Source organism: Ursus americanus, chromosome 6, assembly GCF_024610735.1.
Source record: "Ursus americanus isolate L20-20 chromosome 6, mUrsAme1.1.p, whole genome shotgun sequence".
Lineage (NCBI taxonomy): Eukaryota > Metazoa > Chordata > Mammalia > Carnivora > Ursidae > Ursus > Ursus americanus.
This window is the reverse complement of record NC_142132.1, coordinates 30,874,529-30,890,153: the sequence shown is the minus strand read 5'-3', so window position 1 is coordinate 30,890,153 and position 15,625 is coordinate 30,874,529. Positions and strand designations below refer to the sequence as shown.

The 15,625-nt window shown below is 49.6% G+C and overlaps 1 protein-coding gene across 1 annotated transcript in view; it reads right to left on the bottom strand.

Moving 5' to 3' along the window:
• TLL2 (tolloid like 2) overlaps positions 1-15,625 on the bottom strand; it is a 120,290-nt gene that overhangs the window by 13,304 nt on the left and 91,361 nt on the right. Inside the window, exons 11-15 of the mRNA XM_045785077.2 lie at positions 10,753-10,869; positions 9,588-9,733; positions 8,913-9,108; positions 1,355-1,480; positions 461-621 (exon numbers count right to left, since the gene is read on the bottom strand). Coding sequence (XP_045641033.2) covers positions 461-621; positions 1,355-1,480; positions 8,913-9,108; positions 9,588-9,733; positions 10,753-10,869 — 746 coding nt within the window. The remainder of the gene's footprint in view (positions 1-460; positions 622-1,354; positions 1,481-8,912; positions 9,109-9,587; positions 9,734-10,752; positions 10,870-15,625) is intronic.

Below are 15,625 nucleotides of genomic sequence, written 5' to 3'. Positions count from 1 at the left end.
GTGTAGACATGGGGCACTCATGCCTAGCACTCTGGCTGGGGGGGGCTCTACCTAGGCCTTGGCTGACTTGGTCATCCCATGACCACTGCCCAAGGGACGGGACAGGCAATTCATACCATCCCGGTCCCCAGCTGCATCTCATCCCCTCCGTTCCCCTCAGCGGGACACTAACCCCCAGACTCCTACTCCAGGGGACAGACAGACTTGTCCGGACCACCTTCCACCCCCAAGACCTGCCCCCTCCGCTCTGGTCCCGATTCTCCTTGGACTTATCAGTGACAAGAGGAGCAAAGCACTGTGTCTGCAGCAGGTGTGCAGCTGAAACTACTACACCAAACTCTCCCCAGATTCTGCCCTGCAAAGAGTCCACGACTGTAGGAAGCTCCCCCTGCCTGCTGAGCCCCTCGCTGGTTTGCAGCCCTGAGCCACATCCCAGCACAATCAGAGCGCAGAAGCGTACATCATTGCCTTCCAGTTCAAACACTTCAAACTGAAGGGAGATCCGGTACTGAGCAGGGGCCACCACATGCCACACGCAGTGCTTGTTTGTGGGGTACTCCTTCGGCCACCCAGGGCTGGTGATGGTTCCGTTCAGCTTGGTAATAAAACCGCCACAGGCCACTGCACGGGAGAAACAGAAGCAAAGTTCATTTGGTTTTAGTTCCAAGTGACTGCGATTTCCCCCAAGCAGCAATAAGCCCTGCTGTTCTTTAATAATAAAAAAAAAAGTTTGACAATCTGAACTGATTAATCCAGCATCCTTTCTTCTCGTCTTGACTGGCTTCAGCTGAGGGTTTGATGGATGACGCTGAGGACAAGTTTTTACCGCTTTGTGAAATGACGACAATGGCTCTGGGCTTGCCTGTCACTCAGTGGCCGAGCTGGGGGCTCCCCATGACTTGGACCAAGGAGACTGAGGAATGTTAGCAGCAAGCCATGCACCTTACCTGGCTACGTGAACAAGCCGCATCACGCAGGTGGGCAAGGAACACGGAACACCAGCCCCGCAGAAATGGAATGAGTGAAATGAGCCATTCGTTGTATCACACGAAAGTGCTCATAGTTTTTCTGTGCTTTTATTTTTTATCTGAATAATCGTGTGAATTTTTCACAGCCGCAGAGGAAAACAAAGCGTGACTCTAGTTGCAGTGTCTCGGGTGGAGTTCTTAGAATCTGGGCAGCCCTCTCAACGTTTGTGACTTGATGGAGTTGCTGGTCCTTCCAAGAGCCGGGGGTGCCCTCCATCACAGATCACGTCAGCTCGCAGCCAGCCCATGGCCCCGTCTCCTCCCCACTTCTCCTAACACTTGTCCCTTGTCCCTTCCCATTCTAGCTTGGCAGGCCCAACACCAACCTCCACACGTCTTCTTATCGGCGGCCAGCTCGTAGCCAGGATCGCACGCGCACTTGAAGCTGCCCAGGGTGTTCACACAGCGCTGCTCACACCCGCCATGATCCGGCCAGGAACACTCGTCTACCTCTGTTGGAGAGGAAGGGACCCTGGCTAAATTACTGCAGGGCCGCCTGGTCTGCTCCCCGTCCCATGCCCCATCCCAGGGGCGCCAGCAGATGTCCTCTAAGAACAAGGACGGCTCCTGGGGACCCCTTCCCCGGGAGGCTCATGTCCACGTCTCAGAAACCAGCAGCAGCTCTAGCCAATGCGGAGGTCTTGAGAACATAAGAGTAACTTGTTAGCCAGAAGCAGGGCTCCTCTGGAGGAGATCAGGCCTGGATAATTTTATCCTTGGAAGGGTTCGGTCAGGGTATACAGTGTGATTTTTTAAAAATCTCAGAGGTCCCACACCAAAACCATCATCAGTTTTAATGCCATGCACCTGCGGGTCTCCCCAAATATGGAATCATAGGGACATTAAGCGAAGGGTAAGAACAAAGGGACACATTTCTAGATGAAGACGTAGACGTATTTTCTAGAGATAGAACCAGAACTTGTGATTTCATATTTTAGAAATAATCTGAATGGTGTGCCCAGGGAGATCTTCAAGGTTACAAAAAAGGCTGAGCTCTTAGGTCAGGCCACAGTGAGACTGTATTAGCAGGGGACTTGGATGGGATTCGGCACTGACAAGTGTCTAGGGATATGTTTGGGGCAATTGAAGGTAGGATGCCAGGAGAGCCGTCCTAAGGAAGAACACGGGATCATTGGAGAATCTGCCTGGAAATGTCAGCCCGTGCATCACTGGAGGAAAGAAAACCCAGGCTGTGGGCATCTCCAAGAAGAGGATCGGAAAGAAAAGGAAAAACTCATCGTTTTTGTTGCCACGCTCTGCTGCATCTATCCCTGAGAGGAGACACTGTGGCCTCACTGAGCCAGAGAGCCAAGCGAAGGCACAACAAATCCCTGAGGCATCTCCAAAAACAAGACAAACCCAAAAAAGCCCAGTCTGGGAGGAAGGAAGGGTGGGGTGGCGTTGGTTCATAACCCACGGAAGGTAGGAATAGAGCAGGCACAGGCTTGGCCGCAAAACCTTCAAAGCCCACATTACACACAAAATGAGAGAAATCAGGACATCTTAGAGCTGGTAAAGTCCTGGAAAGAACCCCCAGTCCTGCCCTCACACAGCGATCCTTTTAATAACATTTCTTATGGATGGTTTTGCAGACCCTGCTGGAAATCAATCACCCAGAAATAAGACTCTCACTGCTTTTCAGAAGTATTTCTTATCCTTTGAAGTCTGAATTGTCAAAATTCTGGTCCCTTGCAATGTCCATCCCACTGGTCCTGCAGCACAAGCAAACCCTTCGACCGGGCTGGCTCCCTCTGTGCTGCCCTTTCCCCACTCACGCAGACCCATTTCCTTCCAGTCTTCCTCATCTACGGTCTTGTCTACCTGCTCGCTCTTCACTAAAGAACAGTGTGTGACTATCCCATCATTTCACACAGTGGGCAATAAACTTGGGTAATTCTAAGAGTGATGTGCTGTTGGGCTCAGCCAAAGCTTAAATAAATTGGCCAGTAGGGGGACTGAGTGTAGGAAACATGCTTTAGGCAGGGGGTTGACGTTATCCATGGCCTCGAATAAATACAAGTATGAAGTATGCTAAAATAGTAACAATCCTGCAATTACTTATTGCTTTACAACAGGCAAAGTACTTTCTTTGGCATTTGCTAGAAAGTATAGAAGGAGGAGAATCAATAAGAAGAAAATGGAAAGAATCCAGGCTTCTAGACTGAGCCAGACAGACCTCAGTTGGATCCATACTGGATCTTGCCCCCAACAAATTCGGTGATTTAACCTTTCTGAGCCTTCCTCCTGCTTTAAAATGAGAATCGTACCTGCTTTTAGGGTTGTGGGGGTTGAAATGATGTGTGTGAAGTCCCTCACCTACAGACATCCAATCCACCATAGCTCTCACTACAGACAACAGCCGGGTTGCTTTCGAAATCCCAGAGGGTAGAAAAACACAATGATGAGGGCAGTGAAAAGGATAAGGTTACCTGGGCATACCTGAATCAGGTGAGAGCAGAGTAGTACAGGCCTGAGGAGGGGAGAGAGACAAGGCAGAAACAGAAAGAAGGACACTGCGTCAAAGATGGGCCACTGGAGGAAGAGATGGGCAGGAAGGTAGCGCAGCAGAGTCAATAAACTGGCAGGTGGGTGCGGGGGAGGGCAGAAAAGAATGATGGAAAAAGCCCATCAAAATAGACCAAGATAAACATGGGATCAAGTCGGAGGCAAGGGGGAGACTCCGATGCTGGAAGACGATAGAGCTATGGGAAGGACATACTTTTGTCATAGGCAAGAAAGGGAAGACCACATATGAGCAAGTTTCCGGGTGCCATCTTAACAATGTGTGGGGGGAGAAAGGATGGTAGATTGGATTTGGGACTAAAGCAAAGGGAATATAGTTCCTCCAGGGACTAGAAGGTTGGGATGTTTGGCCCAGGAAGGTGGGTGAAAGATACAGAGTTATATCTGAGCTCCCTCCAGCAAGAGAAGTGGGATGTTTGGCCATTTTCAACCCTACTCCAACTTGGATGGATGGCATGGAAGTGCACCAGGGGCCCTACTCTCAGTGGGAGCCTGGGTGCCCTTGGAATCCCCTCCACACAGTGTTAGAACAGCATCTGCTCCAAGCCCACAGATTCACACTTGCTCCGGGCTACGGTGGTCAAGGCCAAGCCTCCTAGAAAAATCTGGGAGAGTGTGAGGGGTAGGAGAAAAAGCTGAACGAGAGAGGGCTCAGCCTTGCAGAGTGGTAGCTCTGTCTTCTTTGCCTTCTTTGAGCGGTATTAGTAAAAGAAGGAACCATCCCATGCTTAATGAGATGGCTCAGGTAGGATGACAATTGTTTCAGAGAGAGTTAAGGAATGAGAAGGTAGAGCACATCCCTAAGCTTTGGCAGAAACACCTGAGGGAAGCCAGTCCCTCTTATCAACACCCCACGGTGGTCCATGGGCACTGGGAAAGAGGATTGAAGGGGTCAAGGTGGGAACCATATTTCTTATGTGAGGAGTGTGAGACCCAAATGGCCAACCCTCAATGCTGCCATCTCCTGAAGTAAGTGGAGATGAGCTCTGCCTGCTGCCAGGCCTGAGGGCTCTGAGGGAGACCGCCATCTGGCACCGGGAGAGGGATACAGAAGCCAGTTGGCACCTTGGTCAGTGCCATGCGCCAGCTGGGCTCTGGGCAGGGCCTCCTGCCAACTGGCACCAAGGCAAGAGTTTCTTTGGCTTGGTCCAACTCTTGTGATGGACTTTGTAGTTCACCTTCCAGTTTCTTTCACTGGAGAAGTCCTGACACACGCACTGGGCACTGTGTGTTCCCAGGACAGCCTACTGATGGCGTTTCTCGAAAGAGGCTGGGCAGAGGAAGCTGGCTGTGTCCAGTCCCAAGGTCTGCACTGACCAACGTGGTCTCCAGCAACCCGTGTGGCTGTTAAACACTTGAAATGTAGCTAGTCTGAATTCAGGTGTGCTGTGAGTGTAGAAAGACACTGGATATCCAAGACTTAGAATAAAAAAAAACCCATAAAGTATGCCACTAATGTGGTGTATATTAATTACTATTAAAATGACAATATTGCCTGTGATGGTACATTATATTGGGTTAAATAAGATATATTCAAATAATTCCACCTGTTTCTTTTTTGGGAAGGGGATAAGGTGGCTGCCAGACAGTTTAAAATTACATAGGTGGCTCACCTTTGTGACCTGCCTCCTATTTCTGTCGGACAGCACTGCTCTAGACTGTGGTCTCGCCTCATTCTTCCTCCTGGGAACCCCGAAAAGGAGGCAGAGAAAGCAGCAGGAAGCCCAGCCCACAAGTGAGGAACCTGAGCCTCATTTACTCATCTCCGGCCCAGGAGGACTTATGGGGCCCGGTGCGGGCCAGGCGCTGGGAGTACAGGGAGAACAAAGCAGGTACGACCCAGTCTCGGAAAGGAAAACTGACCTGCCTGAGAGCAGACACCTGTGAGGGAGGAAGGCAGGACGAAAATCCAAAGCTCGGATGCCACATCCAAGGCCCTTTCCCCCAGGTTCCCGTGGTATCCGGAGGGCAGAAAGGTGACAAGTGTCAGAATCAAATCACAAACACTAATGAGAAAGTCAACCCCCCTCGCTTGACTTGCCTGTGACTCCTGTGTCTCTGCAGCGGGAAGAAGGCGCTGTGGGGCCTGCAGATCCTGGGACTGTTCCCGCTCCGCCCCCTGAGAGCTTCCATTTCCTCAACTGTGAAAGGGACGGGTAATACTAATGCCCACCACGGGGCTGTTCTGAGGAGAAAGTGAGATCGCTCACGCGGTTTCTGGCACACTCACTAGAGTCCTTTGTCTCCCCTCTAAGAGGTCCCCCGAGGCTTCCACCAGTCCTGGTTCCTCTTTTAGGATTCAGGGTCAAGCTCACTGACATGAAAGAGACATCAAGCAGGGCCCGTGCATTAAGTTAGTGTAGAAGGGCCTCAGTTAACACCTTCATGGGCATCTAAAGAGATGTTTGCAAGCTGAGAACTGAAATGCCCTTGAAGTGTGAGGCTGGGCACAGTGGCCCCACCCCCAGGCTGAGTACCTCCGAGGCCCGCACGTCTGTGGCCGGACCACCGCCCATTTGCCTGTAGTCCTCGTTCGCCAGCCTGGGCTCTTGAGGACGCCTGTGGTTTCCTCTGTGTCCCCAGCCCTGAGCACAGCACCTGACACATGGCTTGATCACTGCTGAATGAATGCTGCCTGTGGCAGAGGGAGAAGATGGTATCTTCCAACCCGCAAACGCAGCTGGCTATCGTGGGGACCCAGAGCAAGCTGGCTCGGTGCCTTACACGCCAGCGCCGCCTCACAGAGGGATGCCCGCCTGTCCGCGGCCTCGCCTGGCCTCACCAGTACGGTTGCTGCAAAAACATGCGGGGGGCTCAACTAACTCTGAATTTAAGATGAACATTTCTTATGTCTTAGCAACGTGTGCAATATTTGGGACATGCTTATACTAAAAGATCATTCTTCATCTTAAATTCAAATTTAACTGGGCATCCTCCCCCTTTTTTTTTTAATCTGGTGACCCTAATCTCCAGCTTTAGTCGGTCTCTCAAAACCATGCATCACCAATTAGCTGCAGCACCAGGAATGAGGTGTGGGTGGGTTGGTGCTACGGATTACTACCTCCCCAACACCTAATTTACAGAGCGGAGGGTGGAAGTCAGAGGAGGAGGACAGAATTAGAATAAATCCTTCTAATCATTTGTGACATGATTAAGTCATGATTAAGCAAAATCAGGCCTCCTGAAGCCGTCCACGTCCTGGTCCTTGGAACCTGCGAATGGGTTAGCTTACTTGGCAAAAAGGACTTTGCAAATGCAATTAAATTAAGGATCTTGAAATAGGAGATTATCCTGGGTTCTGTGGGTGGGCCCGATTCACCGCACGGGGCCTTATGTCTGAAAGAGGGAAGAGGACAGGCAGGGGCAGAGAAAGAGGCGCGGCCCTGGACGCAGGGGTGCGTGACGCAGCAAAGACTGCGCGATGGCAAAGACTCAACTGGCCAGCGCTGGCTTGAAGATGGAGGGGCACCTGAGCCAAGAAATGCGGGGGCCTCCTCGAGACGCAGGAAAGTGCAAGGAATTCTGACCTCCAGAACTGGAAGATGATAAAGCGTTGGTCTAAGCCTCCACGTTTGTGGTAATTTGCTACGGCAGCCCCAAGAAACTGATACATGGCAACAGCAAGAAGAGATCGCCACTTCTTTTCTGCCAGAGATAACAATAACCACTTCAGAGACTCCTTCAGCAGACAGTTCACGGGACTAACATTATACAATGTGCATTCGCTCACACCGTTTCATTTTCTCCTGACAGCTCCGCAATAGCCTCGTATGTCATTTCTAGAAGTGGACCATTTGGGGTTCAGAGAGGTTGTGTCACTTGCTTAAGGCCACCCAGCGAGTGTCGCTGCTATGTCACACGTGGTCTGGGCCAGGTGGGGCGCAGACTGTGAATTTCCGGGCTTCTCAACCACAAGCTCACCTGCGTTGGAAATACATTTGCCTACAGCCTGGCTTTTTTGCTGGGGAAAGAACTGACTCCATTTTTTTCCCTGATTATCCACAGCATTTTGATTCTTGGTCTGTTTCTGCTTGGGCTTCACTCTTCCAGAGGCCTCGAGACAAAAGAAGAAGAATCCCACATATCTGTGAGGCACTTTTCAGCTTATAAAGTGTCTCCACAGCCATCATTTGGTGGGCTTCACAACGGGTTAGGTAAAATGGGCAGATTCCTTCCCCTCGTTTTACAGAGAGGAAACCTGAAGTTTCAGTAAAGACAAAGATCTGCGTGCTTAGGCTCACATGGCTTGAAATGGGTTCCTCTGACAGCCATGCACTTACATAGAACCTGGGAGAAAGGGCTAAAGAGGGGGCAGATGCCGAGAGCGGGAGTAAGAGAGGGACCAGGATTTCTGGACTGGCACAGCCAGGAGTCCTTGGAGAGGAGGGAGGGAGGGGAAAGCGGCTTCCTCCTGGACATGAGTGGTGCCACTGACCAAAAGACCTCTGATGTGGATTAGGTAACACCCTTCAGTGGCTGCTGACATTGCCGGGCGCCCGATCACAATGTGATGAGCTGGGGAATATCCAGGCCTCCCTTTACAGTGTGGTCTGAGGGGCTTCCGGGGCCCTGACAGCAGGAAGGAAGACCTGAGAAGCCCCTTCTGCTGGGGCCGGGAATGCTGGGCTTCCCATGTCACTCTGAGTAGCTTTCATCAAGACTCTGCAACACAGCAGGTCCCCAAGACCACACGGAAGCTTGTTCCCTGAGCACCCCCTCACTCTCCTCCCCGCCCCCACCCACTCGGGGGGAGACCTGTAGGCCGGGGAGGGGGGGGTGGTGCGTCAGCAGCTGAAGAGGGACGCTGCCTCTCTGGCCCACATCAGGGAATGCAAGGCAACACTGTAGAAAGAGTTTGGGCTTAGGAGTCAGACTGCACTTGGATTCTTGATCTGCCACTTAACTACCTGAGTGACCTCCAAGCAACCCTCCTCAACCCTAATCAAACATGATCCAAACCCAGCTCGAAGGGCAATTTTGGGAATTAAGTGACATCATGTCCACCAAGTACCTTGCACAGTTCCTGACACACAGTAGGTGCTCAATTAATGAGAGTGACTTCACGAATATTTATTATCAACGCTCAGTTTCCGTGAGGTTTACTAAGCTGACCTGGTAAACTTATTAAATCTAGTTTCCAAGTGCAGCGGCAGAACTTTCTGCCATGAAGCAGCCCAGGCCGTGGCTGCTCCCGAGTCAGTGGTGAACTCGGTTAGAGGCAGCTCGAAAATGGGTCACTGCCTTCTCCCCGCAGGGAGCCTTGTTTGCTGCAAAGGTTCCATATGGGTTTTGTGATTTTTAAGCCAGGGGGGCAATCCCTCTTCCTGTGACTAAAAATGGAAACAAACTGCTAATTCATACCCTTGAAAAAATTGGCTGCAAAGCCCGCTTTATTGATAGAGCCATCGGACACAAACTTCATCCACATTCTGTTGGAGCTCGATTTCACATCTTCTGGCTTCTCGTAGCCACAAAAATGGCCAATTAGGGTGCTCTCTTCAGTGGGGCCGTCGCGGATTTCCAGGTAGTCGTATGCGCAGCTGTCATGCCTTTCGATCTAAACAGAGAAACAAAGGCAACGTGGAAGATGACAGATAGTCTGGCTTTAAGGCTTTTGTTTTTTAATGTAAGAATTGAACTTAAATAACATTCTCAAAAATCTAACCAGAAGGCAGAAGGACCCAAGTGTGTCCTGGGCTCTGGAAGCTGTCCCTACTTATGGAAGCCCAGGGAGAACAAAACTGTGCAGACTAAGAGATGACACACGGGGAAGAACGGTTCTACACAACTTCCTGGGATCCCATCCTAGGCTTTCAGTTCCCCCTGGCAGCCATCAGAAAGGGGATGGATGCGATTTCAGAGTTTGCAAAGATTTTGATGCCCAATGTCCAGGTACAAGGCATCGTGAGCTTGCAATGGTCTCTTAGGTTCCGTTTGCAATCCACAAAATGGAAACCCATCTTTATGGAGCACAGAGTGTCCAGTAGACGTTGACATTCACTTCATCCTCAGGAAGAAAACCTGAGCAGTACTCACCTCAAAAGCTTGGAAGGTAAGCCCCACATGAAACCCTTCCGAAACCGTAATCCTCCACACACATTCCTTGGAAGGTCTGTAGTCATCTGGGTAGTTGGGAGATTGAATCTGACCAGCATCTTTGTTAATGTCTCCCCCACACGTAGCTTTAGAAAGAGAGCCAGGAGAGGAGGAATGGGGTCCCTGGTCAGACCTTAGGAAGGAAATGAATGGCCACACTTATCACCACTAGGTGGCTCCACATGGCAACATTTTCATCTCCATCCAACCGAGACTGTGCCTCCAGAAAGGCACAAGTCATTTGTTTCCAACTCTGGATTTTTTCATATAAACAGAACAGCCAGGTAAGGCAGTGGTTCTCCACCTTTCCTGTGCATCACGATCACCTGGGGAATGTTTTGAGATGTGGAAGCAGGGGCCACATCCCTAGAAGTTCTGATGCCAGGGGGCCTGGCGGAGCTCCAAGTAGCAGCGATGTTTGAGTTCCCCAAGTGATTCTAAAGTAGAGGGTAGGGGACCGCTGGTACAGAGGGACGCACGCGTGCGCATGTGCATGCACACACATACACACGTGCATACACGTGTTATGTGTTTTATAAAAACAAAACCTTGGCCTCTTCAAAATTACAATTTACCCAATATGTGGAACAAACTTTAGCAGAAATGCCCTGGGGTCAGCTGCCTAGTGCCCAGACCTATTTGTTTCCTCAACTCAACCACCAATGGTGGCCTTGGAGACCCTTTCAAGAACTGTGGTTGTACATATCCTGATATTGCCCACAGTCCTCTTTTCATCAGTGAAACAAACAGAGGCCCAGAGGGTTAGGTCCTTTGCTCGAGCTCACACAGCTATTTGGAGGCTGCTTTCATGCGCTCAGGGCTCTCTACCCCGGACAGGCCCCCAGCTGCACTGGAACGGAGTTCAGCAGAATGGTGACAGGTAAACGACACCTGTCCTGAAGGAGGCACAGCTGGCCTCTCCGCTTCCAGAGCGTGGAGGAAGGGGACCAGGGGGACGTCTCCGCCCAGCCCCTGTGGTGGCTGCCCTGACCCTCCTGGCTCTGGCAGCTGCCACACGAGCCTGGGTGCAAGAGGGCCAGTGGCTGCATGTGAAGGTCAGAGCACATCCGGAGCTCCCCAGGGGGCTTCTCTCCCGTGAACAAACCTTCGTACACCGCGAAGAAACCCTTGCCCAAGATGCTGCTGCTGCTGCGGAACTCCACCCAGAGCCGGCTGTCCGTGGAGGTGAGGGGCTCTGGGACGTGATCACCGCAAAACCGACCTGGGAAGTGGAGAAGATGGGTGAGGCTGCCGGCAGACGGCAAGAAGCAGCTCATTACAGACAGACAGGGAGCAGCGTTCCCCGTGTGGCTCCGGGCGGGCGGTAACCTTAACTGCGGCGGTTCACCCTGCAGCGCAGGCCGGACACAGGACGGAAGGAAGCAGTCACACCGCCTAGGTGTCTCCTCCAGGCCGACTTCAAGAGGGTTCCAGACGCCAGTCAATCAAGGTACCCGGAGTTTAGCTTGGGCTCCCCCTCCTCTGCCAAGTGGGTCTGGTACAGGTGCTGCAGGTGTGGCGGTAACGGTCTGAGACAGCCGTGAATGTTGCCTCCCTCGCTACCTCCTATTACATAGATGCCCTTCTTTTGGGGGCAGCATGCCTTTGGGAAGACATTCTGCTTTCCTTGCCTCAGAAAAGGGATGCCAGAGAACATATGACACATACAAAAATCAAATCTTCTAGGCTTTTGAATTCCACAAGCCTAGTCACAATTACAAAGGTTTGGAAGAACACTCAATGAGTAAGCGCACATTTTTCCATTTTCACCCTTATAGTTTTAGAAAGATTGCTAGGACAGATGAGTGAGGGACCTAGGAAGAGAGAGGATTAGAGAGGGGACCATGGACCTTCTAGAAGGACCCCATACCTTTCCCACCCTGAGTTAAGACCCTTGATGGAAAAAGATGGTAGAGACCGCAAGTGAATTTAAGGATCTGGGAGGACACAAAAGCAAAAATGGACTACTCGACTTCATCAATTTAAAAAGCTTCTGCACAGCAAAAGAAAAAAATCAATAAAACTAAAAGGCAGCCTATGGAATGGGAGAAGATATTTGCAAATGACATATCTGATAAAGGGCTAGTACCCAAAATCTAAAAAGAACTTATCAAACTCAACACCCAAAAAACAAATAATCCAGAAATGGTCAGAAGACATGAACAGACATTTCTCCAAAGAAGACATACAAATAGCCAACAGATACATGAAAAAATGCTCCACATCACTCATCATCAGGGAAATACAAATCAAAACCACAATGAGATACCACCTCACACCAGTTAGAATGGCTGAAGTTAACAAGTCAGGGAACAACAGATGTTGGCAGGGATGCCGAGAAAGGGGAACCGTCTTGCACTGTTGGTGGGAATGCAAGCTGGTGCACTCTGGAAAACAGTATGGAGGTTTCTCAAAAAGTTAATAATAGAACTACCCACAATCCAGCAATTGTGCTACTAGATATTTATCCAAAGGATACAAAAATAATGATTTGAAGGGGCACCTGCAACCCAATGTTTTTAGCAGCAATGTCCACAATAGCCAAACTATGGAAAGAGCCCATACGTCCACTGACAGAGGAATGGATAAAGAAGATGTGGTATATATGATGGAATATTACACAGCCATCAAAAAGAATGAAATCTTCCACTTGCAATGATGTGGAGGGAACTACAGGATATTATGCTAAGCAAAATAAGTCAGTCAGAGAAGACAAATACCATATGATTTCACTCACATGTGGAACTTAAGAAACAAAACAGATGAACATAGGGGAAGGGAAAGAAAAATAAAATAAGATAAAAACAGAGAGGGAGGCAAACCATAAGAGACTCTTAACTATAGGGAACAAGCTGAGGGGAGGTGGGTGAGGGTATGGGGGTAAATGGGTGATGGGCATTAAGAAGGGCACTTGTTGGGTGAGCACTGCGTGTTATATGCAACCGATGAATCACTAAATTCTACTCCTAAAACTAATAATATATGTTAACTAACTTGAATTTAAATAAAATCTTTAAAAAATAATAAAAACAAATAAAACCAGAAAGGATCTGGGAGAAGAACAGAACTGTGCCCCCCGTCCCTGCAGAGCCTGGAGGGGCAACATGACCTTACACCCCCATGCCCCACCTGGGGTCCGAATAAGTTCTGACCCAGTTCATCGACATAGTTCATCCAGACATTAGGCCGGAGACCGGCATGCAGATTTCTTCAGCCAAAGCGGGTATGGAGGGGACTTTCCCATAGTCCAGAGGATGTGGGGAGCCATAGGACATGACCCACTGAATGTCTTCTAAGGAGATGTGGACTTGGCACCGACCTGACCTGGCTTAGAGTTGAGAGAAGGAGGAGGCACAGCAGCCACTTAGGATTCTTTGCTCGGGCAGAGGGCTGGAGACCAGGTATGAGGACACCCAGCAAGGCCAGCATGGATAGCAATATGGATGCCTCCCCTGCCACCATGCCTTGGCACAAAGTATATCCCTTATCGGACCCCCACCTTGAGGGAAGAAAACACAATCTGACTGAAGTTAACTTCACGCTACCTGACAGAAGGGGGCTCATAATTGCTGCTGAAATTCTGTTATTGAGAAAATACAAACAAATGTGTATTCCTCAGACACTTGGGTCCAAGTCTGAAATTTGGATCTTCTACAGAGGAAGAGGCGGAGGGCCACACCTTCCCAGTGCGTGGTAACCCCTGACCCCACAATTCCTAATGCTGTCTAAAGATGGCAGCTGCGGCAGGATAGGAATGGGGATGGGATGGGACATGAGCTGAGTTGTACTGATCAGTTCACAACACAGACCAGTCAAGGTCTATTTGGACTGGAAGTTATAGTTCTCTCAAGCACTGACTACATGAGTCACTCAAAAGTCCACTTAATATTGGGGAAACAGGGAGTGACTGTTAATGAGTATAGGTTTTCTTTTGGGGTGATGAAGATGCTCTAAAATTGATTATGGTGATGGTTGGCCGCACAACTCCGTGAACATACTAAAAATCATTGACTTGAATACCTTAAACGGTGAGTTGTATTATATGTGAATTATATCTCAATATTTTTTATGTCTGCTCAACAGATATTTAGTGGGCACTCCCTTATCCAACACTACTTGAAGTTATAATTCTCCTTTCCCTTCTGAGAAATGGGGGGAGTGAGGTTCGGAGAGGAATAAGGGCCACTGTGGACATGTCCTGATGGCCAACTGTGGATACATTCTTTGGGGAGACGTGGAGTAGAAGCTGCTGATTTCCTTCTGCTTCCTTCCGATTCTGGCCACCTGCAGCTTTTTGGATTTGGTGAGCTTAACATTAAGTGAGATGAACTGAAACTTCTGCCAGGAATTTGGCAAGGCACAATCCATCAGAAGCCTATAAATTTTCAGTAATGGTTACTCTGGCATGGCCAATTAGTGTCAATTAATTCTTGGCAAACAACACGTAAGCATGGGGAAGTACTGCTTACCAGTGAGGAGACAAGGCTGCTGAACAGCGGGTCAGCAACGTGGGATCACAAAAAGAATTCCTTCTTAGCCGAACCGAGTTTCAAGTCCAAATTTCTTGTAAAACCCCAGCTGTCACAGCCACTGGAGACTGTTGCCAAAAAATGGAGGGCCTTCCCATGCCTGCCTTGCTGCCTAAGGACCCAACTGGATGAGAAGAACCACCTACCGCGGGGCCACAGGACAACCCCGGTCTGCTCACAACTCTGGGGGAGGGAGGAATTCCTGCAAAGCCAGACTTGGTAGCATAAATTACAGATGATTTCTAAGTAACTTCTCTCCCCCAATTACCATGTAATTCTTACCTAAAACCCTCTACTTTGTCCCCTGTTTTCTCAACACTCTCATCTCCACCATAATGGTTCTAACAAAAGCCCTTTGTTAGTGAGCATGACACTGTCCTGAGCACCCTACATAGATTATCTGACTGCATCCTGCTACCCCTGGATTAGGAACTATTAGTAATCGAGGTTATGAGAACACCGAGGATTGAAGAATTTGGGTTGAGTTACCTTCACCTTGAGTTACACTCAAAGTTGTAAGTGAAGCAGGATTTGAACCATGGCAGTCTGGGATCTTGACCTTCATCAACAATGTCACCTCCTACTTCATCACCACGGCCACCACCATCAGAAGGAACTTCTCTGTTTAAGGTGTGATTCTGGACACGGTCCACTTTCAGACGAATAGACATGAAATGTGCTCTCTGGGAATGTACACATCGTTCCCAGACTGGATACGGACACTTAGGAATGAAGATCAAAGCCTCCAACCATACAGAGAGCTTGCGGCGATGCCAGCCTTGGCTGTTTGACTCCCGCTATCATTTCTGCTCATTTGGGAGATTGCCCCTGCCAAGGGAGCCCCAGTAGTGGGGCCACGCGACACTGATTGGCCAGCCTGGCCTTTCTGAACTTCCCTCCCCACTTCAGGGAAAGCGGGGAGAGGGGCTTTTGTGTGCATTGCGGTACAGAATGCTCAAAGACAGTTCTGCATACAAAAGTGCATTGTTCAAGTAATTCCTCCAGCAGAAATAAGGGAGGGGAATCCAATGAACACGACAGTATTTAAGATTACTGGTAAATTCTCTATGTGGCACCCCTTTCCTCCCCACTTCAGGCGTAGTCTCATGAGTGACCCCTAAAACTGAAAAACCAATTCGATACCTGTAACCAGTTGTGAACTATTCTCATTCTACTTACACTTCTCTTTAATCACTTTGTGAAGAAGTGGGTCCCGAACAGCCCCCTTCCAAGAAAACAAACAGGCTGGGCAGAAACTGGACTAGAGAAAAGGTGGCAAATCCCTAAACTGAAGCGGGTTTCTGGCGTTGGAGGAGGAGCTTAATAAGGATATCAAGAAGAGGAAATGCAGATGAGGACACTACAAGTAGGCTCCACGGGGAGTCATAAAGGGTTCATTCATAAAAAGTTATGCGTCCATTATGCCTGGATTTTCACACACTGCCCTGG